The following is a 25,722-nucleotide window of genomic DNA, read 5'->3' as shown; positions in this document are numbered from 1 at the left end:
AGACTAGAGGAATGATGAATAGTACCCTTTTATTAAAATTTCACTCCGTTTTATGTTTATATTACTTTTATCCCAACCAATTTGAATTGTTTGTATAAATGTTATGAGCGCTAATCTGTACCTTTTAAAAATAATCAATGCATTATTGCATCCACTTCACTAAATTCTGATGTTTTTGATGCTTGAGTGGATCCGAATGTTTGGTAGATGGGGATAGAAATATGAGTAGACGATACAATCTCTGTAGACTACTTGTTCTGTGTCACAATGTACCGAATTTATCCGTCTTAGATTCATATTCTTTGATATGCCAGTTTACGAAAAACATCTGTTGATTTCAGTTTTGAAAATGTCAAGTAAACCAGCATACACGTTCTTAAGGGAGAGACTTCCAGGTTTTTACTAAGTGTTGACTGATTTCTCTTGTGAATGTCCTTCTCTAAATGTATGGTTGTGTCAGTTTCTTTTGTCTTGTAGTGATTGGAACGAGGTCAGCCAGGTGGACCTCATAGAATATGAGTTCCCTGATAGGGGCTGTTAAGCTAGTTCAATCAGGGAACCCTGGCTGATAAATAGGTGTGTCAGAGGTTCTGTTCAATCTAGGAGCTGGCTCTGTGCTAAGTGGGTCAGTGTGATGTGCTATGCACATGTAAATAAAGGGTGATTTGGTGATGGGATGCCAACCTTTTTGGAGTTATTTCACTTCTGATTTCCACCACAAAAATAGATACCTGACCTGTATCTATGTTATGGAATCCGTTTAGTGTTTATAACATTGCAAACCGTCAATCTCACACAGTCTGCTGCATCTCCAGCGTTACACCAATGGTGGAACTGCTGGGACAAATGTGAAGGGTCTAATGGTCCTGTGTGTAAGTTTGTCCCTTATTTTGGTTGTGCTCCCTTCATCACACATTCCTATTCTGGACAAACTGCACGTAGTAACAAGTGTCTGAGAACAGACAGGTGCTAGCCACAGCATATATGTGTGTGGCTTTTGTATTTGCAAGGATATCTGAGATCCCTGCCCAAAAGGATCGTAGCCAACACAGTGCAAGGAGACTCTCAAATCCTTGAGGTATTATTCCTCCCATTCTGGCATAGCTTAATGTTAAACCATCACTGAGTGGAGCACCATACTCATGCAGAGTTTCAAATAAATTATGAAAGTTTGCACCACAGAACTTACACTTTTTCAAGAATATTTGTACCTGGCATTGTGTATGAGGTTGTAGGAATGCTCACCGAGCTGATGGGTTTGTTTGCAAACATTTTGTCACCCTGCTAGGTAACATTGTCAGTGCGCCTCCAGTGAAGCGTGGGTGTTCTGTCCCACTTGTTATTTATATGCCTCAGTTTGTTGGGGTCTTTGGTACCATTTCCGGTTCTGTTTCTCAGTGGTTTGTATTCGGGATCAAATTCAGTGTGTTTGTTGATAGAGTTCCGGTTAGAATACCAGGCCTGCAGGAATTCCCTGGCGTGTCTCTGTTTGGCTTGTGCAATTATGGATGTGTTGTTCCAGTCGAAGTTGTGTCCCTCTTTGTCTGTGTGTAATGAGACAAGTGAGAATTGGTCGTATCTCTTGGTGGCTAATTGGTGTTTGTGTATCCTTATTGTCAGTTTTCTTCCAGTTTGGCCTATGTAGCGTTTCTCACAGTCCTTTCATGGTATTTTATATAATATTACAAATTTCAATTTACCTTGTATATGTGTGGCCATGAGTGCTGTTGCTCACTCATCGCTGTGTTTGTGCACCCCCTGTCTCCCCTGCGCTTGTACACCATCAACAAGGCACAATTGAGAAGTGTAATGGAATACAGTGTACTTGCCTGAATGGGAGCAGCTTCAGAACACTCAAGAAAGTTGACACCATCCAGGACACAGCTTGATTGATGCCTCATCTGCTACCTTCGACAGTCCCCACCAATGCAGTGTCAACAGTGTGCCCACCTACAAGATAAACTATTTCATCACGACTGCTCTGACAGCACCTTCCAAGCCTACAGTCTCTGCCACCTAGAAGGAGATGCGTGGGAAGGCTGCTAATTAAAAGTTCCTCTCCAAGTCACACTTGTTACTATACCACCGCTCCTTCGCTGCTGTTGGGTGAACAGTCTTGAAACTCCTTTCCAACAGCGTTGTGCATGCCACTACATCTCAAAAACCTGCAGTGGTTCAAGAATGCAGCTCACCACCACCTTCGCCAGGGTAATTATTTGATTGATTAATTTGTTGGATTTATTGTTGTCACATCTACCGAGCTACAGTGAAAAGTGTCATTTTGCATGCTATACAAGCAGATGGTACCATACAAAGTGCATCAGGGCAGCAGAACACAGTGTACAGAATTACAGCCACAGAGAAGGTGCAGAGAGAGAGAGAGATCAGAATTAGCTTTGAGAGGTCCATTCAAAAGTCTGGTAACAGTGGGTAAGAAGCTGTTCGCAAGTGTATTCAAACTTCCATATCTTCTACTCGATGGAAGAGGGGGCAGACAAGAAAGCTGGGGTGTGAAGAGTCTTTGATTATATTCCCAAGGCAGTGCTAAGTATAGTTGGAGTTAATGGATGGAGGACAGGTTTGCGTTTTGGACTGGGCTGTGTTCACGACTCTCTGTAATTTCTTGCATTAATTAATGATGGGCAACAAATGCTGCCTGAGCCACCGATGCCTACATCCCATAAAGGAATAAATAAAATTTCTTTGCCGTTTTCTGTGTGGTAAGTTTATCTTGAGCCTTCCCACCTTGGATTTATTGGAATTAGCCAGGAAGGCCACTTTGTCTCCAGCCCAGATCTTCTCAAACAATTAGGCACACTACCCACTCCACACTTTCCTAGCTTGATTTCCTTCCTAAACATTACATATCCTTGAATAATCAGGTCCCAGTCTTTCAGTTTGCCTCTGTAATGGCTACCAAATCCTACATACTTAATTCTACGTTTGCTGTCAGTTCTCCTACTTGTTATGAATGCTACTTGCAATCACTACTTTTTAAGCTCTAGCCCCTGTCTGCCAGTGGACTGTTTTGTTTAGATGCTTTGACTCTTTCTCACAAGCTTTGAAGATCTTTTTCCTTATTTCTACCTTGCTGTCCTACCTTGACTTCACTATTCAATTCATCAGAGCTTCCCAAACTTGATTTTTCACAACAAATATTTAGTTTGAAGTTCTATCTATTGTCCTACTTATACAATGTGCCAGAGCACTGGTCCCATCATGGTTCAGGTGAAGAATGTGTCAATTTAAGGCTTAGGAGACCCCACAATCAGTAGTTACAGCACATCATTTGCCCTGCTATCTTTACTGTATCTTAATTAATTAATTATTTCATTAATTTCATTCCTCTTCTCACTACATTTACTGTACTAATTTAAATCTTATTCATCCAATAATCCTCACCACCTAAGATTCCAATAAAACATGGCATCATTAGTTTCTTGCATACAAAAGTGTTTCAAAAATGTTTTTTTCTAAATTTCAGCACTTTACAGACACTCCCTAACTGCAAGAAGGACAGAAGAAAGGAAAAATGAGACAAGTAACTAATAATGTAATTTTTTTTAGTAAGTGCTACAATCATTTGGAAAATTTGCCATTTCTTGACAAAGATGAGAGCTGTCATCTAGCTTCTACAATCATCACCACCTTGGGAAATTATTTCTTCTTGAGTATTGTAATAACAAAGTCATAAGTCCAGCCTTTATAAAATTGTTTATTTATATGTAACTCAGTAAGTTCTTTCTTCCCTGTGTATTTTCTTTCTGGATTTTAGATGGTATATTTAAATTTATGAAAATACTTTTACCAAGAAATCCTTTCGAATTAAGATTACAGTATTCAGTCGTATAGGAAAAGGGACTGATTTCAGTGCTGTGTGGAAGCCAGATGGGTACAATACCTGCTAATTACATTGACACTGAATAGATAATTACAGCTGAATAAAACTGCTGTAACTGTACTAAGGCATACAAGAAACCACAGCAGAACAGGAAGAACTAAGCCAATGAACGACCACTTGGGAATATGCTAACCAACCAAGAGCTGAACATGCACCCATTTAACAAATCCACATCCAGAAGGGAATTGTCGTTGAGCTATTTCAAAACCTGCGTATTCTGTGTATTAACCGCTGAAAATGACCACACAACAGCACACAATGAAGACAGAAGATACGTATTGTTGAGAATGATCCTGTGCATAAAGCAGTCAGATCTTGATCAAACATCACTCTACCTGATTGATCACCTGAAGGATGATTGTGTGGTTTAATTGCAACTGTTTTCTTTAAAATTTTCAATAAAGGTGTTGGATTTAATATGAGGTTGTGTCAATTGTAATTATTGGTCTCCAAATTTAAATTAACAGTAAAAATCACTGACAGTACTGAAACATAAAGAAATCAAATTAATAGTTTGAATCATGGGAATAAACTAATTAATGTAGGAATATTATCTAATAGGTCCAATTCAATTTCAGTTTCAATTGCAATATCAATTTCAACTATTCCTGCCACTTTTACACTGAATTGTAATCACAGAACAGCAAAAAATAGTTCATCTTAGAGGTATTTGTCGAGTACCCCTCAATTCGTGTTGCATTGTGTCACTCATCAATTCCTAACCAAAACAGGATGCAAAGAATGACTTGCATTTATATAGAACCTTTCACATCCTCTATTTATTACAAGGTGATTCACAACTATCCAGCCAAGAGCAACCAGGAATTAGGCCTAAGCTTGAAACAGTTGCTAGGTGCCGTACAAGATTGTTCACAGGAAAACATGTCCTTGGTCTATCTTGATTATAGATCCCGAGCCTCCAACAAAAAAGTATTACATTTATACAGCACCTTTAACATGATGAACTGTCCTAAGGCATTTCACACCCTCATTATAAAACAAAATATGATACTCAAGCACATAAGGGGACATTAGGTCAAATAACCAAGAAGCTGATCAAAGATTCTCCTTAAGGAGAATCTCAAAAGAGGAAATTGAGGTGAGAGAGATGGAGAAATATAGGGAGGAAATTTCAGAGGTTGGAGCCTAAATGATTGATGGCACAACCACTAATCATGGAACTACAAACTGGAGGCACAAGAGGCCAGAATTAAGAGGAGAGACATGTCAGAGAGTTGAGAGGCTGAAGAGAGAGAGAAAGATAAAGAGGGAGAGAGAGGTTTGACCCTAGAGGGATTTGAAAATATGGATGAAAATTTTAAAATAAAAGACATTGTTGGACTGGTGACCAATGTAGATCAGCAAGAATAGGCATAATAGGGGAATGTGACTTGGTGCAAGTTAAGACAGAGCAGCAAGTTTTGGATGATCTCAAGTATACAGAATTTGGGAGACTCAGCAGTTGTGATTTAGAATAGTCAATCTAAAGGCAACAAAGACATGAACAGGGGTTTCAGCGGCATGTGAGCCGAGCCAGGATGAAGTCAGGCGATGTTAATGTTCGCCAAAGTATGAGATCAAATGTGACACCTGTTTAATCTCAGATTGCTGCTGGGGGAGGGATGAAATTAATAATCATGAGAAGAACGTCAGCACATAGTGATAATTGGTGTTTGAGTAGCTCGGATCCACGCACAACCTGTTGGAGCCACATACAAAGCAGCCATCAGGATGAAGGTAACATTGGGTACATATTTTCTCCCATTGTCTAGAGGACTTTATGTCCCAATGGACTCAGTCTATATTTGTTCTTAAGACACTGCAAAAGGTATTGCAGGTGAGCACTATGGAGCAGGTGCAGATTATGAGCCAGACTTGCACCACATAAAGCAACACCAAGACTGCCACACAGCTGATGAGCAGATTCTCACCTGCAATGGAGTGGGACCATCCTTTCCTCATACCCAGTTTCTATTTCACCATGGCTACCCATTCCTTTCAGTTCAGGGGCCTGGTCTTCCCACACCAATGCCATCACACTTTCAGTTGAATGAACCTAACAGCGAGGAGACAAAGGATTGTTTAGCCTATTTCCTAAAGAACATGGCCTCACCCTTGCTATAATTCATTTTAGCTCCCAAACCTAGTTTGAACTGGACACAAGTGCCCACCATTTGGATATCAACATCAGATCTGAGCAGCAGATTTATAACATTTTCCATGTACGATGGTTGGATCCTGCCACAATGCTTTGCAACACTCTAGTTTGTTCAACTGTGCTGTATGCCGTCAGATGATTTCCTGTGTCGAATCTCAAAGTCATTTGGCAGAATGCCTCATCACCAGAACTTGCAAACATGTACCAAGATCAAGTTTGGCTGGTGGTGAACAGAGTCCTCCTATCGGGTCCTTCCTGCACTCTCATCCTGCTCTCAAGATGACTATGGTAGGGAAGAGACTATTGTCCACCTCCTTTTGGAATGTGTTTTTGCAGAGCGGGTCTGAAAACAAATGCAAAGGTTTTTACGAGGTTCAACCCAAACAATTCCAAAACACAGAACTCTTATTTATGGCTTATTTCTAATGATGCATGCCTCTCTCTCTCTTTTTCTCTCTATCTCTTTCTCCATCATCCAGGGAGCTCCAGCTTTGATTGCTCCATGTTTCCCTTCAGAGGAATATACTTTGACTCTATTTGAATCATCACCTCTCTAAAGGCAAACCACTTTGCTGAAAGATTGAATGGAAAAGCTAAAGGTTAAGGTAGGACATATTGCTGCAACAAATCCCATAGCATTAATTGAATGCAGTGTAAAGAAAGGTCTTGAAACAGCATTACATAAAGCAGGATGAAAAAATTCAAAACTAAGCAAGGGTTTGTTATAAACATCTATAAAGTACATTCCTTCAACCGACAGGATTGAACTCAAACCCCATGCTCAACATCTAAACAGTTTCTGACCTGAATTCTAAAATATTACCTGCTGATATTTAAAAATAGCTCTGTCTCAGCAATCTGATTAGCCCATGCTGTGAGCGCATTAACTGTCACATTTCCTAATTAAAAAAAAACAACTGCTTTAAAAATACTTCAGTCACAGTGAAGCACTTTGAGATGATCTGCAGCCATGGAAGACCCTATATACATGTAAATTATGAAACCTTTATTAGAAACTTATGATAATCATGTAATTAGTAGAATTGTGGGCAACAAAATTAGATATTTTAAGGGTGAATTCTCTGAAAAAGAGCAGCTTCATCCATCACAGCACCAAAATTCCATTTGTGTGAATTATAAGCTGTTTATTTTCATATTCAACATGGATCTTGATCAGATGGGCCAATGGGCCAAGGAGTGGCAGATGGAGTTTAATTTAGATAAATGTGAGGTGCTGCATTTTGGAAAGGCAAATCAGAAGAGGACTTACACACTTAATGGTAAGGTTCTGGGGAGCGTTGCTGAACAAAGAGACCTTGGAGTGCAGGTTCATAGTTGCTTGAAAGTGGAGTTGCGGGTAGATAGGATAGTGAAGAAGGCGTTTGGTATGCTTGCCTTTATTGGTCAGTGCGTTGAGTATAGGAGTTGGGAGGTCATGTTGTGGCAGTGCAGGACATTGGTACAGTCACATTTGGAGTATTGTGTGCTATTCTGGTCTCCCTGCTATAGAAAGGGTGTTGTGAAACTAGGAAGGGTTCAGAAAAGATTTACAAGGTTGTTGCCAGGGTTGGAGGGTTTGAGCTATAGGGAGAGGCTGAATATACTGGAGCTATTTTCCCTGGAGCGCAAAGGCTGAGTGGTGACCTTATAGAAGTTTATAAAATCATGAGGGTCTTGAACAGGGGCCTGATACATAGGCAAGATCTTTTCCCTAGGGTGGAGGAGTCCAAAACTAGAGAGTTTAAGGTGAGAGGGAAAAGATATATTTGGGACCAAAGGGGCAACTTTTTCCAGCAGAGGGTGGTGCATGTTTGGAATGAGCTGCCAGAGGAAACTGTACAATTACAACATTTAAAAGACATCTGGGCTAGGTATATGAGCAGGAAGGGTTTAGACGGATATGTGCCAAATGTTGGCAAATGGGACTAGATTTATACAGGATATCTGGTCAGCATGGATGAGTTGGACCAAAGGGTCTGTTTCTATGCTGTACCTCTCCATGGCTCTATGAGTTGAATAGAATTTGAAACATGTGGTAATGATTTCAACAGCTCATTTTCTGGTATAACCTCTATTACCAGTTCATGTATTCTATTGAAATATTGTCCTTAATATGATGTATGTTTAGATACTTTAAAAAATAAGTATGACTTGATTAGCATTAAATGAAACACCGCACCAAGCTCTCATTTCAGTTACTCAGCTAATTGCGCTGAATAGAAATTGCAGATTATTTTAACTCACCAGATTTTGACATGCCCATCTTGTCACACCCATTTTCATATTGCCTAAACACGTTCAACAATCATTGTTTGAAGGTGAGAAGTCTATAAAGTATAAATAAAAGGTAGAATAGGTGCTGTTATTGTCAATAGGTGGCGCCCTTTCACCACATCCAAGTATTCAGGAAATAATGACAAACTCCAAGTTCATCTCGTGATTCCAACTTATGTAAGATGGGCGTGAAATCGAACGATTAATCATTTAACTTCACACACTGATCTTTCTTATTGATTTAAATCTGGCAGCTCCAGACCTTTGTATGATGTGATGTTTTCAATCAGGAGAAAATGCTGCATTCAGTAACGGTGAAAAAAAGTCAATGGAAAAAATAAACGGATTTTAGAATCATATAGTTAAAACGCAGGTGGCCATTCAGCTTACAATGTCCGTACTGCTTCCCGAAGGAACAGTTCACCGAGTTCCACACCCCATCTTCTCCCTGTAGGCCTGCGCACTGTTTCACTTCAGATAATAATTCAATTTCCTCTTGAATGCCTCAACTGAATCTGGCTCCATCACATTTGCAGGTAGTATATTTCCAGATCCTAACCATTCTCTGCTCGAAAAAGCTTTTCCCCATATCATTATTACTTCTTTTGCTAATAGACCTACATTTGTAGCTGCTTCTGTATCCTACAACCACATGGCAGTTTCTGCATTTCTATGTTATCCAGGTTCCTTGTGATTTTGAATACCATTATCAGATCTGCTCTCAGCCTTCCCTCCTCCAAGGAGAACAGTGCCAACTTTTCCAATCTATCTCCATCACCACTTCCCAAAATGGAGGTCAGGATCCTAAGTGAGGTCGTGAGCTGAAATTTTGGTGCTGGAAGCTTCAAGGCAGTGATAGTGTGGAGTTCCACCCCCTTGCCCCCTCACACAAGTCTTTTCTCCTCTATCACCCAGTTTCTTAGTCCTCACTGAAGGTTGATGACAATTTTCAAACCTTGAAATGGATTAATGTTGGGATTTTTTTGGAATTATGTGGCCCAATAAAAAAAATCCACTTGATTTATTAACCACTCTCTTAACCTGTTGTGCCACTTTCAGTGGCTTGTGTGCATATACTCCCAGGTCTCTCAGCTGCTGCACCCCATTTAGAATTGAGCCTTTTATATTGTCTCTTCTTCTTCCTATCAAAATGAATCATGTCACACTTCTCTACATTAAATTTCGCCTGCCACTTGGCTGCCCATTCAACCAATCTGTCTTCAAAGCCCTTTGGAATTCTACACAATCCTCCTCACAGCCCACTTCCAATTTTGGGTGTCATCTGCCCAGTTCACTAAGATGTAAGTGATTAATGCATCTCAGGAAGAGCAGAGGTCCAAACATTAATCTTTCAGAACACCACTGTAAACCTTCCTTCATACTGAAAAACATCTGCAAACCGCTATTTTCTGCTTCCTGTCACTCAATTTTGTGTCCACATCTCCTTTATTCTATAAGCTCTAGCTTTGGTCACAGGTCTGTTATACGGAACTTTATTGAATGCCTTTTAGAACTTCATGTGCACCACACCAACAACATAACCCTTATGAATACTCACTGTTAACTTCTCAAGAATACAAGCAAGTTGGTTAAATATGATACACCCTTAAGAAATCTGGGATGGCTTTTCTTTTGCATATTTGGCCAAGTGGCTATTAATTTTGCCCTGCACTACAAATTAGTTTGTGTAAAATTGTAAAAGCACTGGTATTTCTGTAAGAGGTACAATATTATAATGAAGGTTGCCATCCAATTAATTCAATGGAGAGACAGACTTTGTCTGGAATCTTGCCACTGTTGGGTTGCAACAGAAATAGTTCCATTCCAAATCATATTCAATAGCAAAGAAAAATTGGTTGGTTGCCAACAGATTTACACAAAGAATTTGATCAATTATTTTAAGCAATAATACATTTGAACAATAAAACCAAGGCAATGATAAGTGAGAAAGAGATGAGTAGCAAACCACCATTTCTGAATACACCTTCAAGGAATAAATAACTGGCAAGATGTAAGTCAATTATCTATCTGGAGTCTGAAAACCAGAGGCGGAATACCTGAAAGTAGAATATCCCATCCCTTCGCTACAACTTTTCATAAACCCAATCAGTGTAATAAATCTAAAATCTTCCAAAAACAGATGATGTGACAGTCTAACTAATGATGGTTACCTTGTCACTTTAGTTTCTCTGCAGTCAGCCCTTCCAGGCAACTCATCACTAATTTGGGGCTAGGGGTCAGTGGACAAGGTTTCTGACTGCAGGTGGCAGTGCAGCCAAATTGTGGCCTAACATCTTCCAGCAGAGCTCAGTGGAACGGGATCAAGAAGCAGGGACCTCGATCAATTCATCCCATGTATGGCTTACGCCAGGCAACAGCGTTTGCTGCTCCGGTCGGGGATCAGCTAGAACAGGCCATCTTGCTGACCCTAAGCTGCACGAAGCCATAGCGACATCCCCCCTCCCACCCCAATAGGAACTCTGTGCAACCTAGTGATGGAATCCGAGTTCCTCCCCTTTTCGCTCTGTTTAGGAGCACAACATTATTGTGAACAATTCACAAGCTGTACTCCCAAATGGTCCTACTCCATTCAAATACTTCGATGAACTGAAACATGTCTTTGGTGTTGGCAGTGTTTCGAATATTGTTGCACGTTAATAGCGTTATAACGCAAAGTGCGATTTAATAAAATAATAGAATGATTGTGTCTTGTTTTGGGGATAAATCAAGTGATAACTTCCTCTTATGTGAGTCAGTGTTGCTCCTCCCCGCTTCAGTGACTGGATGGTTCACTCCAGTCTATATTTACATCTCTCAGCCTGGGACTGTATCAACTTAACATCGAGTCAGTGCTGGAAACATGAGCAGTGCAAGAGACCTGAAGGCAGCCAGTGATCGGAACAGCGGAGCAAGCCGGCCAGGACACCGACAGGAATGGACAATGATCGGGGCCGGCGCTGATTACCCGATCGTCCTCAGATTTTAACAATCCAAATCTCCCGATACCAGCGATGTTACCTTGGAAGAAAAACAAATTGGATTTGGTCGAGAAGCGGCAGCCGAAACAGCTCGGTTACTCGGTGAGTTTGAACTACAGCAGCCTGACTTCCTTCACCCGTGCGTGTCCGGATCTGGTGACAGAAAGCGCTCTCAACCGAGTCTGCAGCATGTTTAAATCCAGGAGGAGGAAGATCACGATCACTGGGGAAGATCCTACCTACACAGTCTTATACCTCGGCAATGCCACCACCATCCAGTCCAAAGGGGAAGGCTGCGCCGATGTGGCCGTGACCAAAATCTGGTCCAAAAGTGAACAGGGTAAAAACGGCACCAAGATGAAGCTGACCATCAGCTCTCAAGGAATCCGCATGGTCCATGTAGACAGCAAGGCGAAGAGACCGGGCCATCTCTACCTTTTGCACAGGATCACCTACTGCGTGGCGGATCCCAGATCGCCCAGAATCTTCGCCTGGATCTACCGGCACGAGCTGAAGCACAAGGCGGTCATGTTGAGATGCCACGCCGTGCTGGTCTCCAAAGCCGAGAAGGCGAAGGCGATGGCCCTGCTCCTGTACCAGACCTCCAGTAACGCCCTGGCCGAGTTTAAGAGACTCAAGAGGAGGGACGATGCCAGGCACCAGCAGCAGAAACTGATCGGGGAGCAGACCATCCCCCTGGTGCCCCTCAGGAAGCTGATGAACGGTCAATGCAGCTACAAGCCCCCGGTGGAAAGGAGCCGGAGCGCCCCGAAGCTGGGCTCCATCACTGAGGACCTGGTGGGAGAGCAGCAGGAAGAGAAGGCTGAACTGGAGCTGAGTCTGGAGTACGAGGACATTCTGGACACTGCGGAAGCGTCGGACAGAAACGAGCAACAGGACCTTTGTGAAATGATCAGTGATCTGGGGCAGCTGACTATAGGGAATGACGTCCAGTTACTGAGAGCTGATCTGAGAGTGACCAGGTTACTGTCTGGGGAAAGTACTAGCAGCGAGTCATCCCTGGGAAGTGGGACGAGTGATCAAGACCCAGTGATGGCAACGGATGGCAGTGAAGACGGCGACTTGCAAGAATTGGGATAATTGTACAATTGCTTCAAGTTTTCTTTGCGGTTGGCCTCCCATCACAAGACGAACTGTCGGTGTAACTCTCCCCTCACACTCCCCATTTCACCATTACACTAACAATAAGATGCTAAAAGAGAAAAAAAAAACACAACTGTGTGCAGTGAGGAGAAAGGACGTGAACAGAACAGATTTTTTTTAAAAAGAGCATTATCCGGCTTACGATTTGTGTCGACTTTAATCGTTCCCTTAATCAGTAAGTGGAGGGTTTAACATTTAGAAATGGAAGTTGCGATTTGTACGGGCCGGTTTTGTCCCTGTTTACAAGAAACTTCCCGTGGAAGTGGCGACAGCGGCGGCTGTCTTTTAAGGACACGCTTGAAACTGACCAGGAGCTGCTGCAGCTCTTTGCGCCCCATTCACTGCAACGCTCGCACAGTGGCTGCTATTGACCATTTTAGCATCAACCTCCCTCTCCTCACTCATCTCCCTCCAAGCCACAACTGCAGCTTGTAAAAGGACGGGGCAACAGCGTAGTGTTATGCCTGGGCAGTATTTCAATAACGTGACTGGCCGATAAAATAGAAATAAATGGGTCATCATTATCAAAAGTACTGCCAGACTTGGATAGAGTAATTGGCTGGTCTTAGCCGTGCAAAGTAAAACATCAAATTTTGGCAAATCAACACTTTCCAATAGTAACCACATCCGACAATGTAATCATGTGGTCAGATCTGACGGATCATACCTCATTTTGAGAACTTAATTTCTGGTATCTTTTGGTTTCAGAACTGGACCTTATTGACTTGTTTCTCAGATTTAATTTGATCTGACTTTGTCTAGGGGTGTCTGAAATGTATTCAACACTATTTTGGCTCAGGTCGTATCCTGGTGTCCCTCGCATCTATCTTAAGCTTGAGTTAGGAGCCTATCTCCTATTTAATGTTTCTGTTCTGATCTTGGTCAAAAATCAGGCAGAGTTTGCACTGCAGAAGTTCTGACTAGTTTTACCAGAACTATTTGCTAACAAAGCAATGTTTTTGAGGGAACATATGGAGGTTACCAATACTAAGACAAGCAAATTTGTTTTTACTTAATGTGGAGCCAGGAGAAGCAGGAATGTAACTCCTCATTCAAAACTGTTGAAGGTTGCTGCCACATTCCTTTGCCTGATCCCTTTCACCTCCACCCTTAGATCTACTGGAAATGCTGTTCCTGACCTCAGAGCTGGCCAGTCTTGCTCTGGGTTGGGCTGGACTGGTGAACTTTATTGGAATGCCCAGTTGTCACTTGGAGATCACCAGTTTTGTGGTAATGAAATCCAAGGACCAATTCCCGCTAAATCACGTGCTGTCCTCTTAGGGCATTCATGTTACAGTCAAACTACATGTCCTGTGTTTGTATTCAGGCATGAACAATTTCTTCCCCAAAGAACATATTTCAGCTATGATCGTAGCTATTACCTAATGTTCTGCCATTTCATTATTTTCATTTGCAATAGTGTCAATTGTTCAGGAAAATCTGAATGACAATTTAATTTATTTTCTATCTGTTCTGTCTTCAACGTTTGTTTCATTCTCTCAGTCAGTTCTTCATTTTTAGCTTTAATGCCTTCATGACGGCTTGCTCTTTTGAAATATTAATAGTTACTTTCCCTCTCATGTCTTTGCCTTTCATCTGATTTCCCTTAAGTGCTGATGGAAGAAGTTGTTGATTTGAGTTTTCAAAATCTCAAGCTTCCCTCAGATACACACCAAAGTTATACATAAAAGATCATGTTCCCTGATTTTTCTATTTGAAAACATTATGATTTGAGACTACTGGCAAGTCTCAGTAAAGGCTATTGATTCAGAATGAGATCTTTGAAGTCTGTTGAAAGATATTTTGTGTTAAATACACTTTTCGTAGACTGAACAACACGTCTACATACATGAACACTTCTTATCCAATCCAGCTACTTTGATTTCAGAAATCCAGAATAAATGTTCAAATCAGAAGGGAAGTCAAATAATGCCTTTTGAAAGAGGACACATCTGGTATCTTATGCATACTTTGTGAATGAACAATCATAAGTTTAAAATAATGAGACATTCTATATTATAGTATCAATTTAACATAAAGGTCAGCACTGTGAAAGTAATTACTGCACTATTAGGAACTTCTGCCACTTAGATTAACGGCTCCACAAATTATATTGATTCTCATAGATATCTAATTAACACCCAACATTTTTGCCACAGAGGTACAGTAATCTGGTAAAATGAAGTTAGGAGTTGCAGTCAATGCTGAAAAAAAGATGTAATGTCTCCTTAACAGACCATAGAGGTAACATTGACTTTGGGTGATAGTGTAAAATGGCTGACAATGAATTATCATTACGCTGATTGTGACATCAATAGTAATAAAAGATCATGACAGCTGAAAATTTGGCTGCCAATTTGCTGTCACCCATTTTTTATTATTGCAACTTAATCAGAGTGTGTTAAGATAAAGAGAAACAATCTGTATTACATTGAAGTTGCTATTGGATTTGACTGAATATATTCCGATCAATGTATAGAATGGATTTCTTACATTTGTAATTTCTCTGTGTGGAATGAACACAATTTTTCACATTCAGTTAAATACCATGGTTATTTGTCTTAAGTTTTTGTTTACAATCTCTTGATTGAGTCACAGAATTTATTCTTGCCTGTTACACTCTGTGGATTGTATATTGCACTGTTGTGACTTCTTAACCAGTGTTTAATTGTCTGTAAATAGTTTGTCATCAGATATAATATCATTTCTTTGCTGTGCAAATGAAAGATGCAGCAAGCATTGGGTGTCCTAACTGTACTGTACATACTGAATGTAAATCTGTACAAGCAAGATAGATGTTATTTTTTGAATATTTGATGAAAAAGTGTCCATAATTTTTTGTTGACACAAACTCTAACAATAAAGTCAGTGTAAACAATGGGATGTAGTAGAATTTTAAGGTATAGTTCTAGTGTGCATGACTGTATCAAGATGTATGAATAACAATAGCACTATGCTATTGTAAAGTAGGAAAAAGATTTGCAAACTAAAATTCATTAACTTAGACATGTACCCATGGTTATTTCTTATGGACTTATTATAATCTTGTCCTTCTAGGCTAAGATTCCATATATGTTTTGATCTTAACAACTGATGTATAGTGAAAACAGCTGGGAATGTTAGCCAAATACACATTGAAGCAATTCACAATATCCTTGGATTTTTAGTGATGATTTGTTTTGATATCAGCAATACCAGATTCTGTACAGGCTGAATTTCCTATCATGAATTCATATACTGAGAAAAGTTGATGCCAGTCTGAAAAACATATATACCTGGGGTGTGATATTGTGCACAGCAAAGTGACTTGATCTCATAAAAGTGCATATCGTATTAATGGAAGTCAACTATAGCATTATAAGGGATTCAAACTGGACTTGTTCTCTAGCACTCAAGTGATGTTCAATATATTTTATTTAAATCTGCATTCAGATGATTTAACCTGATACATTTTGATGAAAAATGATTTTAATTAAAAGTTACACATCTTCAGCTTTTTCTTTTTGAAACCTTATAGGCAGAGTATAGCTCATCACATTAACTGATTAATTGCAGCTTATCATGATTCAGCCCAGCCTAAAATACGGCATGTAAAATATATTGTAAATTGGATCACCAGAAAGTGGCATTGAGATACATTAATTTTTGAAACCTAAACATGTCAGAGAAAAAAAACAGGATTAAAGATAATAGCCAGTTCCGTCTGTCATGTGGCAGTAACAGATGGTCCTTCAAACACAACAATTTAGTCCTGAGAAAACATGCCGTCAGTGTTTTTGGAAGTATTTAAAGTCTTCTTGTTGTACAATCAATGTTGTGTGCACTCAAATCTCTTTGTTTCTGCAGTTGCACAGTGCTCGTATATATGATTGCTCTCATCTTTACAATGATCTACCTCAGGGCTGAGATGTCAGAATATATTGGAGCAAACACAACCAGGAGATAGTGAGGTGTTCATGTTAGGTAGCACACAAGAAGGAGAGTGGAGAATATGATTCATCTGCTAATTCCCCTTCTCTTTCTCCCTATGGAGGAGTATCTGCCTTTTACACTCAATCTTCTATTATATATTTCTGTGGTATTTCATGTTCATATTATACAATTTTAAACAGATTTAGTAAAATTAGGTTGTTTATTTTCTTTTTGAACTTCCAAGAGCGATAACATCAACCTCCCCAAGAACAGTGTAGAAATGTGCCAACTCACATGATGACTTCAATTGGATTTAGTCCCACATAAATGTAAAATTGATTTATTGTACTGCATCATGATTTTGAATTTAAAGAACAACTTTCTGTTTTGTACAATCATAATATCAGTGAACATTCCATTTTATTATACTGATAAAACGACCCTAGCCTCTGCTGGGAGTCAGATCAATTCACCAAGGCAATTTTTCTCTGGAAAGCTGCCTTGAGTTAATATTCATTTCATTGTTGCCCCCTACCCCAAACATACACATTTTGTCTTCCATGTTTCACAACGTTCTAATGGCAGTATTGATTCTTTACAGTTTTTAGCACAAACAATAGAAACGGCATTTGCAAAGTGAAATTAACTGGCAATTCCAGTCAACAGAGTTCTATTTAGCTATCAAACTGGGACAGATATTTAAAAACATTTTAAACACATTTAACTGTACCCACTTATGATCAAATTTAAAAATATGAAACCTAAAGGTTTGACAAAACAATTCCAAAACATGGTTTATTATTTGCCAACTGAAGAGCCATGGGTAATGTTCATTTCCATTACCTTGAATCTTGACTTTGCTCTTTCTTGTAACCATTTGATAGCCATTACATTCTTAATGTTTAAGCACATTGAAGACATTGTAGTTCAATCTTGAAAACGTTTTAACATTCTGCCGAAACTTTCAGTTGTTCTTCATCCACAAACATGAAGTAATTTGACCTTGTGAAAATTTGTTTCTTATACAGATGTTTCCCATTCAGTCTGCGAAAATCCTGTTAAGCACAATATTGCAGTGCATGTCGGTAACCAAAGGTGACGTTCCATCCATTTACTTTCCATTTCACAACATTGATTACTGATACCAGTATTGTTAATTCCTTTTAAAAGCATCAATTTTTTTTCAATCAAGAGCATTCATACCTGTTAGGAACTCCACTTTTTAAACTTCCTAAATGCAGATTCGGAGGATAAGTTTCCTTGTTTTTGATAGAGATTCAGTATCAGCACTCATTTTAAAATAGAAGCTAAATAGAATTATGAGATCAATATTATGATTGTTTCTTTTAATGAGATCTATATAGAAACAACAGTTAGAGAAGAAAAGTTGACATTTCAAGAGTTTTCAATTTATGATAGCCTGTGCAGATTTCAAAAATGGCAGATCATGCTTGAACAGTGGAAATGATTATTTTTTCGAAGAAGTAATAGAGAATTTTCATGAATGAAGAGTAGTGGATGTTGTCTATATAGGTTTAAGAAAGTATTTGACATATTACTACATAAAAAGCTAGTTAACAAACTTGAGGCTCGTGGAATAAGAAACTCGATGTCAGCTTAGATAGCAGTATGGTCTTAAGGACAGAAACCAGCAAGTCGTTAAATGTTGCTTTTCAAATTGTAGGTTAGTTGTGTTCTTCAAGGGTCAGACTTGTATATCAGCATACAAAATAAAATTTCAGAACGTGCCAATAATTCTAAACTTGAAGGTGTGACTCACAGTCACGATGACACTAATCAACAGCAACAGGATATAGCTACATCAGCAGAATTGGCAGCCAAATGGCAGATTGAATTTTAAACAAAAACTGTGAAGTGATGCACTTTTGAAAAAGGAATTGGAGGGGCAATGGAAACTTAATGGGCCAATTCTGAAGAGAGCACAGGGACAGAAGATCCTGGAGATTCATATGCATCAACTTTTGAAGGTGGCAAGACACAATGAGAGAGCAGTTAGTATATTATGTGGGGCCAAAGCTAGACTATTGCATAAAAGTTTTGGTCATCACACCTTAGGAATTATGTGAGGATCCTTGATGGGATGCAAAGGATATTTACTGGAATGCTTCTAGGGCTGAGGGTTTTAGTTACAAGAGTATGTCGGAGAAGCTGGGATTGTTTTCCTTGGTGGAAGTGAGATTTGATAGAGGTGAATACAGTTATGACAAGTTTAGAGAAAGGAGGGAAAGAAAAGGTGCTCCAATTAGCTGATGGTGCAAGGAGTAGGGGCACAAATTTAGGAGTTTAGGCAAGACATTCAGGGAGATGTGAGAAAGATTTTAACTCAGTTAGTGGTAGTGATCTGGAATTCATTCCATATGTGACTGGTGAATGTAGAGACAATGAATGATTCAAAAGGAAATGATATGGAAACTCAACAAAGTAAACATACACTGATCCAAGCAAGTGGGGAGTATTCTATCACGTTCCTTACTTGTGCCTTGTAGATGGGTTGGAGCATTGAAATGGGACCCATTGCTTTACATAAAGCCAGCATGGACTTGATGGACCTAATGGTGTCTTTCAGTGCCAAGATTAATCTATTACTTTCAGAATAGTAAAAGTATGCAGGATCAGCAGTAGAACTAAAAGTAAAAAATGTTTCAGAGTCCATGCATGGTAGAATTGAATTAAAATTGACATGTGAAATTTTTAACCTGGCCCACTTCAATAATCCAATCATTTCAACCTCACATGCTTTATTTTTTTTTATATTGCTCATGGGACTAGGGCAGCACTGACTTGGCCAGTATTTATTTCCCATCTCTAGTTACTTTTGAGAAAGTGGTGATGAGCTGCAGTCCATGTGCTTTGGGTAGATCAACAATGCCATAATGGAGGGTATTCCAGGAATTTGATCTAATATCACTGAAGGAATGGTGATACATTTCCAAGTCAGGACAGTGAATGCCTTGGAGTGGAACTTGCAGATGGTGGTGCTGTCATGTATCAGCTGCCCTTGCCCTTCTGATGTAAGTGGTTGTGGATTTGGAAGGGGTGCTAAGGATCTTTGGTGAATTTCTGCAGTGCATCTTATAGATAGTACACACTGCTGCTATGGAACATTGGCAATGGAGAGAGTAGATGTTTGTGAATGTGGTGTCAATCAAGTGGGCTGCTTTGTCCTGGATGTCAATCTTCTTGAGAGTTGTTGGAGCCGCCCTCATCCAAGCAAGTGGAGAGTATTCAATCATACTCTCACTTGTGCTTATAAATGGGCTGACAGGCTTTGGGAGTCAGGAGGTGAGTTACTCGTTGCAGTGTTCCTTTCTTTGATTGCTCTTGTTACCACTGCATTTAAGTGGCAAGTTCAGTTCAGTTTCTGGTTAATGTTGATTTTGATGTTGATTTTGGGAAATTCAGAGATGATAATGCCATTGAATGTCATAGGGTGATGGTTAGATTATCTCTTATCAGAGATGGTCATTGCCTGGCACATTTGTGACGTGAATGTTACTTGCCACTTTTCAGCCCAAGCCTGAATATTGTCCAGGTTTGCTGCCTTTGAATATGGAACTGCTTCAGTATCTGAAGAATTATGAATGATGATGAACATTGTGCAATCATTGGCCAACATCCCCACTTCTGACCCTATAATGTCAGGAAGGTCATTGATGAAGCAACTAAAGATGTTTCAGCCCAGGATACTACCTGCAGAGGTGTCCTGGAGCTGAGATGACTGACCTCCAACAATCATTAGCATCTTCCTATGTGCCAGATATGATTCCACCAGTGGAAAGTTTTTCCCCAATTCCCATCAATGTCAGTCTTGCTTGGGTTCCTTGATGCCACACTCGGTCAAATATAGCATGGATATCAAGGGCTGTCACCCTCACCTCCCCTCTGGAATTCAGCTCTTTTGTCTGCTTGAACCAAGGCTGTAATGAGGTCAATGAACAGGTTATTGCTGAGCAAGTGCTGCTTGATTGTTCTGTTGATGACATTTTCCATCACTTTACCAATGATCGAGATTGACTGGCTTGGATTGTATTGGGATTTGGAACTTCTCATGCTCAAATAGTGTCATTAGATTGTGTGAATTAATATATTCACAATGTAGTAGAAATAAACCAAATTAAAAGAAGAATTTGGAAAAATAGTCAAATACACTTTAACTGGGAAATCTAGATGGGAGTATTATTAAATTACATACTGTTAAAAATTTACACCACAATGACAACAGCAAAAAGGATGTAGGGAACTAGCTTTTGGAAGAATGATACCTTGACTGATACATTCAAAAATTTGTTCTGTGATATGTCGGATCTCTTCAGTTTATTGCTTTCTTGGAAAGTTAGCAAATACATCCCAACTGTTTTAAAATATATTCTCCATATGAACCCTTGAATGAAACTAACCTGATTGTTCTTAAATGTTTTACCCAGAGTCATAATATAGTTTATCTCGCAGGAAACAGTTTTTGGGGATTTGCCTCTTAGCAAAGCAACACAATGCATGATCCATTTTGTTTGGTTGTTTGATATTTTTAGGCAAATCTTTGTTAATGTAACTTGTCTGTGGTTTGTGCTCAAAGCTACCTATTTCTCATTATAGTTCCATGTAACATATTTTAGAAATAACCAAGGGCCAGAAGACTGCGAGTGCAATTTTTGTCAGCATAAATTCAAGAGTAAAGTCTGGTGTTACTGATTATACTCATTCTGACACTGAAACAGCAAGCAACATTGCTCACCCACACATAAATGAGATCTCAATGTGATATACACTTTTCGCACAGCTAATTGCTGGAAGGAGCATGGAAGGGAATATAAATTGTGTCTATAAAGCAAAGTGGTAAACTCACCTGATAAGTTTTTTTTATTATATTGTTACAATCAGGTGAGGAGGGCTTGATGGGCTCCCTGTTTTTCCTTCTCTTTCCTTGACCACAATAGGTACTTTTTAAGATAAGGCTATCCTTGCCAATTTATTATCTACTTAACCATTTATATGCTGTAATAATAAATAACTAGTCAAAAAGGTTTTTCTTGAGCTTTAACAAAGAAATAGCTTAATTTTATAATGCTAAAACAAACCTGGTGAAAAATAATAAAAACAAACTCTCACTTTCACACAAACACACACTTACATTTGAAGTTCATACACATGAATACAGGTTACAGAGTAGGGGAGAATAGATCTGGTCAAGCCGTATTCTGTAAAAAAAGTTCACATTTCATAGCCTGGAGTGTCTACCAGCTGCAAGCAGACTCTAATGGCCTCATTCTCAGTACCCAGGCAGTTTAAAGCTGTAGCTGAGCTTTAATCTTCCTGAAGATGCTGTGCTGAAATTGAATTTTTCCTATAAAAAGCCTCTGGAGACAAAGTCAAATTAGTAGTCATAGTTGAAGCTTATTAGTTGGATGGAGAGTGTAATAGAGAAGATGATTCACTTAAACCAAACTGCTGGTCCACTTCTGCAGAGAAAACCAAGTGCTGAACTACATAAAAGATCTCTCTCCAAATGCTGGTAATTTGAAGATAATTGCAAATTCCAAATGTAACTTGTTTGCTTCAAGACTGGGATATCCAAGCAATCAGCCTTTGCATGGTTCATCTTAACTTGTTGAATACTGTAGGTAACATCCATAGATGCCTTATTGATAATGAAGGAAAAAAGGTTGTTAACAATCCCCAGAGGAGCCATCTTCTTTGATAAATTTTGCAGATTTGCTGTCTTCTCCCAGCAGGTTTGGAATTTGGAAAATATAGTAAATTAGAGTCAGCGATCTGGTTATGAGTTAAAGTCTCTTGTATCAACAAAAAAAAACTGTCAATTTAAAAAGTCAAAATCTATGCATCCAGCCAGTGAACCAAAAATCAATATTCAATACTTGCACATCTTCATAACAATATGGATACCTGTTTGCAAAACAGTCCATGCAGCGAAACGTATAAAATGACATTATGGTCAAGCTATCAGACTATACTTATTTAAGTTGGTTTTTACTCTGGTTGCTTCAAATAACTCATTAATTGGAGCAAAGAGAATAGTCACGGACCTGATCAGACGCAAATTCAAGACGTTTCTCATATTTGCATTCCATTGAAGAGGGGCAGAGCCAGAGACCCTCCTCTCTCCCACCAAATCAACATGGTTGAACAACCATGAACAAACTCCTTATTTCTGGAGTTATCAACAGAAGGTTATGTATGGAAATCACTCCTACTGAGTTCAAACACCACACACAGGATTTGCTAATTATTACAAACAAACACTTTCTCTGATTTTGGGGACAATTGCAATATGTGGACAATATACACAGAGGTATAGCTGCCATTTATCAAAGTTGGCTGCCACAATTGTCACTCATCAATTCACATTGTCTCATTCAGTCATGAACATTGATGATGGAAACATAAATGATCATACACTGTAACCATTGCAATTAATAATAAATTATGTTAAACTAACTGCTTTAGAATCAGAGGCATAATAAATATTTTTAGCATGTCCAAACAAAACCTAAAAATCTCTGGAAATGGCTTTCAAATAAAAACACTGTATCTTTTACATTGAAAATTTCCATTCTGAAAACATCTCAGCACTGAACTTGTTTCAACTAAACACTAACAGACAAACCACATAATTGGTTATTCATAATGTCAATGCAGAGCTTAAAAAACATCAAAGTTATATCATGCTGTGAAATAGCAAGTTCACAGTGAACAGTGAATATAACTATGACTTTTTTAGCTGGTGACAAAGTTCTGCTGAAATTCAGCACAGCAATGCATGTTGCTTAGATCAGCGAATTAGCTTGTCGTAGCACTGCGAGGATTCTAATTCAGGAAAAGGGGGCTATGGTTCATTGTGGAAACTGTGCTGATTTTAACTGGTATGTTTCCTATAATTTATCACGATGTAGATATCATGATGCCAGTTCTATAAAGTAAAATAAATAAAAATCATTTTTCAAGACCATTAGCTCTAACTTTCTAAGTGAATCTGTATTAAACAGTGAAGTCTTAGCTCCAATTGGTCCACAGCATTAAAATTGGACTCTCTGCCTTTTGCCATTTTGATTGGCAAATAATGTGTTTCTTGTAAAATTACTTTTTAAAAGTTCAAAAAAGAAACAACTTACAGTTCCTGTTTGGTTAATCTGACTGAAACTTTGATTGATGCTGTTCCACAAATCAATTATTTTGAGCAGTTCTGTACTGGTCCTGACCAGAATCTTGATCAGGATAAAGGAATGTTTTTGTCAATAACTTTAGAGTTGCAATTCAGAAGTCATAGTTTATTAAATAAAACAGACTGAACTTATGATCTGCTTACAAATGTTAATATAATGTTGTTTTATTTGTCTCAGAGGTGTACTCCACAGCTCTGTGAAGTAGAGTTTAATCTTGAGTAATGCTGATCCATTCTTGTCACTATAGTAACAGCTTATCCTCTTCCAATCTGTTACCATCATTATACTTTCTTGCTGTTGAGATACTGATGTCCTTTGAAAGAGGTACTTGAAAGACATTTAACTTATGTACTTAATAACTTGGCAGAATTAATTTCTCCTTAAAGATCATAGACACTCCTTTAGGAGAGTTTTGGGGCAAATCCAATTTCTGGGACAACCTGTCCTAAAGGCTCAATTTCACAACCTACACCAACCACTGCTAACGCTCCTACCTCAGTGTGATCTGTTGCAATATGAATATTCTTAAGTACTTTCCAAGCCTCTCCATTTTGCCAATAACTTTCTCCTCTCCCTGTTCTTCTTCACAGTTTGCTTGCTATATATTCTATAAGCAATCCTTCACACCTCCAGCTTACCAAATGTCCAAATTTATCCGTCATCACAAGTTATTAAATGTGATTATCTGGTCACATCTCTCATTGTTGCTAATGTGGGAGGTGCAGTGTACAAAGTACTGCCTGGGAGGGGAATCAGGATGGGTAACCACACAACCTTTAAAAAATGCTTGCATATCGTAACATTCAAGACTATGTGCCTAGTGCTGAAACGTGGGGCTGGTATAGGTAGTGGTGAATTTTTGGAGTACTCTCAATAAGTTAAAGGACCTCTTCTGTACTGTATGATTCTATCATTTTAACCTATTTGCCATGTTTCCCCACTTAGTGACAGGACTTAATTGGCTGTGAAACACTTTAGGATCTTATGAGGTCATGAAAGGTGTCAAATGAATGGTTGACCTTTCCTTTGTTTCCTTAATGCCTCCTTCCGTATCATTAAAAGAAATATGGAAGTGTAATAAATTTAACTTGGCTTGCTGTGGAACTCCACAAGTAATGAAGCATTAATGGCAGACCTGTTATCAGAAATAATGTCAATATAAATATTTGAATTGGAGGAGGAGCAGTAGAAAAAATTGCATTCTGATACATTTATGTCAAGGAATACGGCAATTCCTTAACCATGAGAGCAGCATTGTTTGGGGTTTATCTCCCAATGAAGGCCAAGGACTGAGTGTTGACTGAGCCAGCTTGACAAATGGTCTTTAATGAGATTAGAATAAAGTTAAATTTTAGTTTATGCTTCAATATCAAGATGGTGGCAGAGTGAGATGCTCTAGCTGGAGTGCCTCTGCTCCGCCTGTTCTTTTCCTTTCTTTCTCTTTTTCTTGAAACTTCCAAATTTTACTTATCAGAGACGAATGGTGGAGACCGAAGAGAGCTGGCACAGGGGCAGCAAGTCCATGTGAGTCCTAGAGGCGAGACCCAGGCCAGGCCGGCACGGAAACAGCAGGTCCAGGCAAGCCCCGGAGGCAAGCCCCAGGCCAGGCCAGCATGGAGGCAGTTAGTCCAGGCGAGACGCAGAAGCAAGGCCCAGGCCAGGCCGGTATGGAGGCAATTAGTCCAGACGAGACCCAGAGGCAAGGCCCAGGCCAGGCCGGCATGGAGGCAGTTAGTCCAGACGAGACCCAGAGGCAAGGCCCAGGCCAGGCTGGAGTGGAGAGGTGGTGAGTCCAGGCAAGACCCAGAGGCAAGGCCCAGACCAGGTCAGAGTGGGAGGTGATGACTCCAGGCGAGACCCTTTATTCTTATGCTGAACTTTTATTTATGTTCTCTCAAGTCTGTAACACATACTTATGTATCCTGTAAAACCAAAAGAACTGCGGATGCTGTAAATCAGGAATAAAAACAAAGTTGCTGGAAAAGCTCAGCAGGTCTGGCAGCATCCGTGGAGGAGAAAACAGAGTTAACGTTTCGGGTCCAGTGACCCTTCCTCAGAACTGAGTGTCGGTGGTGGAGGAAGTGAATGCTTGTAGATGTAGTGCCAATCAAACGGGCTGCTTTGTCCTGGATGGTG

At 39.5% G+C, this 25,722-nt stretch overlaps 1 protein-coding gene across 1 annotated transcript; it reads left to right on the top strand.

Annotated features, from left to right (window-relative positions):
- Positions 1–11,147: 11,147 nt before the first annotated feature.
- On the top strand, positions 11,148–15,888 carry fam43a (family with sequence similarity 43 member A). Its single transcript, XM_020530972.2, has one exon. The coding sequence runs from the start codon at positions 11,345–11,347 to the stop codon at positions 12,410–12,412; it is 1,068 nt and encodes a 355-aa protein (XP_020386561.1). The 5' UTR covers positions 11,148–11,344; the 3' UTR covers positions 12,413–15,888.
- Positions 15,889–25,722: the final 9,834 nt, after the last annotated feature.

This window comes from Rhincodon typus, chromosome 13 (genome assembly GCF_021869965.1).
Source record: "Rhincodon typus isolate 14 chromosome 13, sRhiTyp1.1, whole genome shotgun sequence".
In the NCBI taxonomy this organism is placed as follows: Eukaryota; Metazoa; Chordata; class Chondrichthyes; order Orectolobiformes; family Rhincodontidae; genus Rhincodon; species Rhincodon typus.
This window is presented reverse-complemented; position numbering and strand designations above follow the sequence as displayed.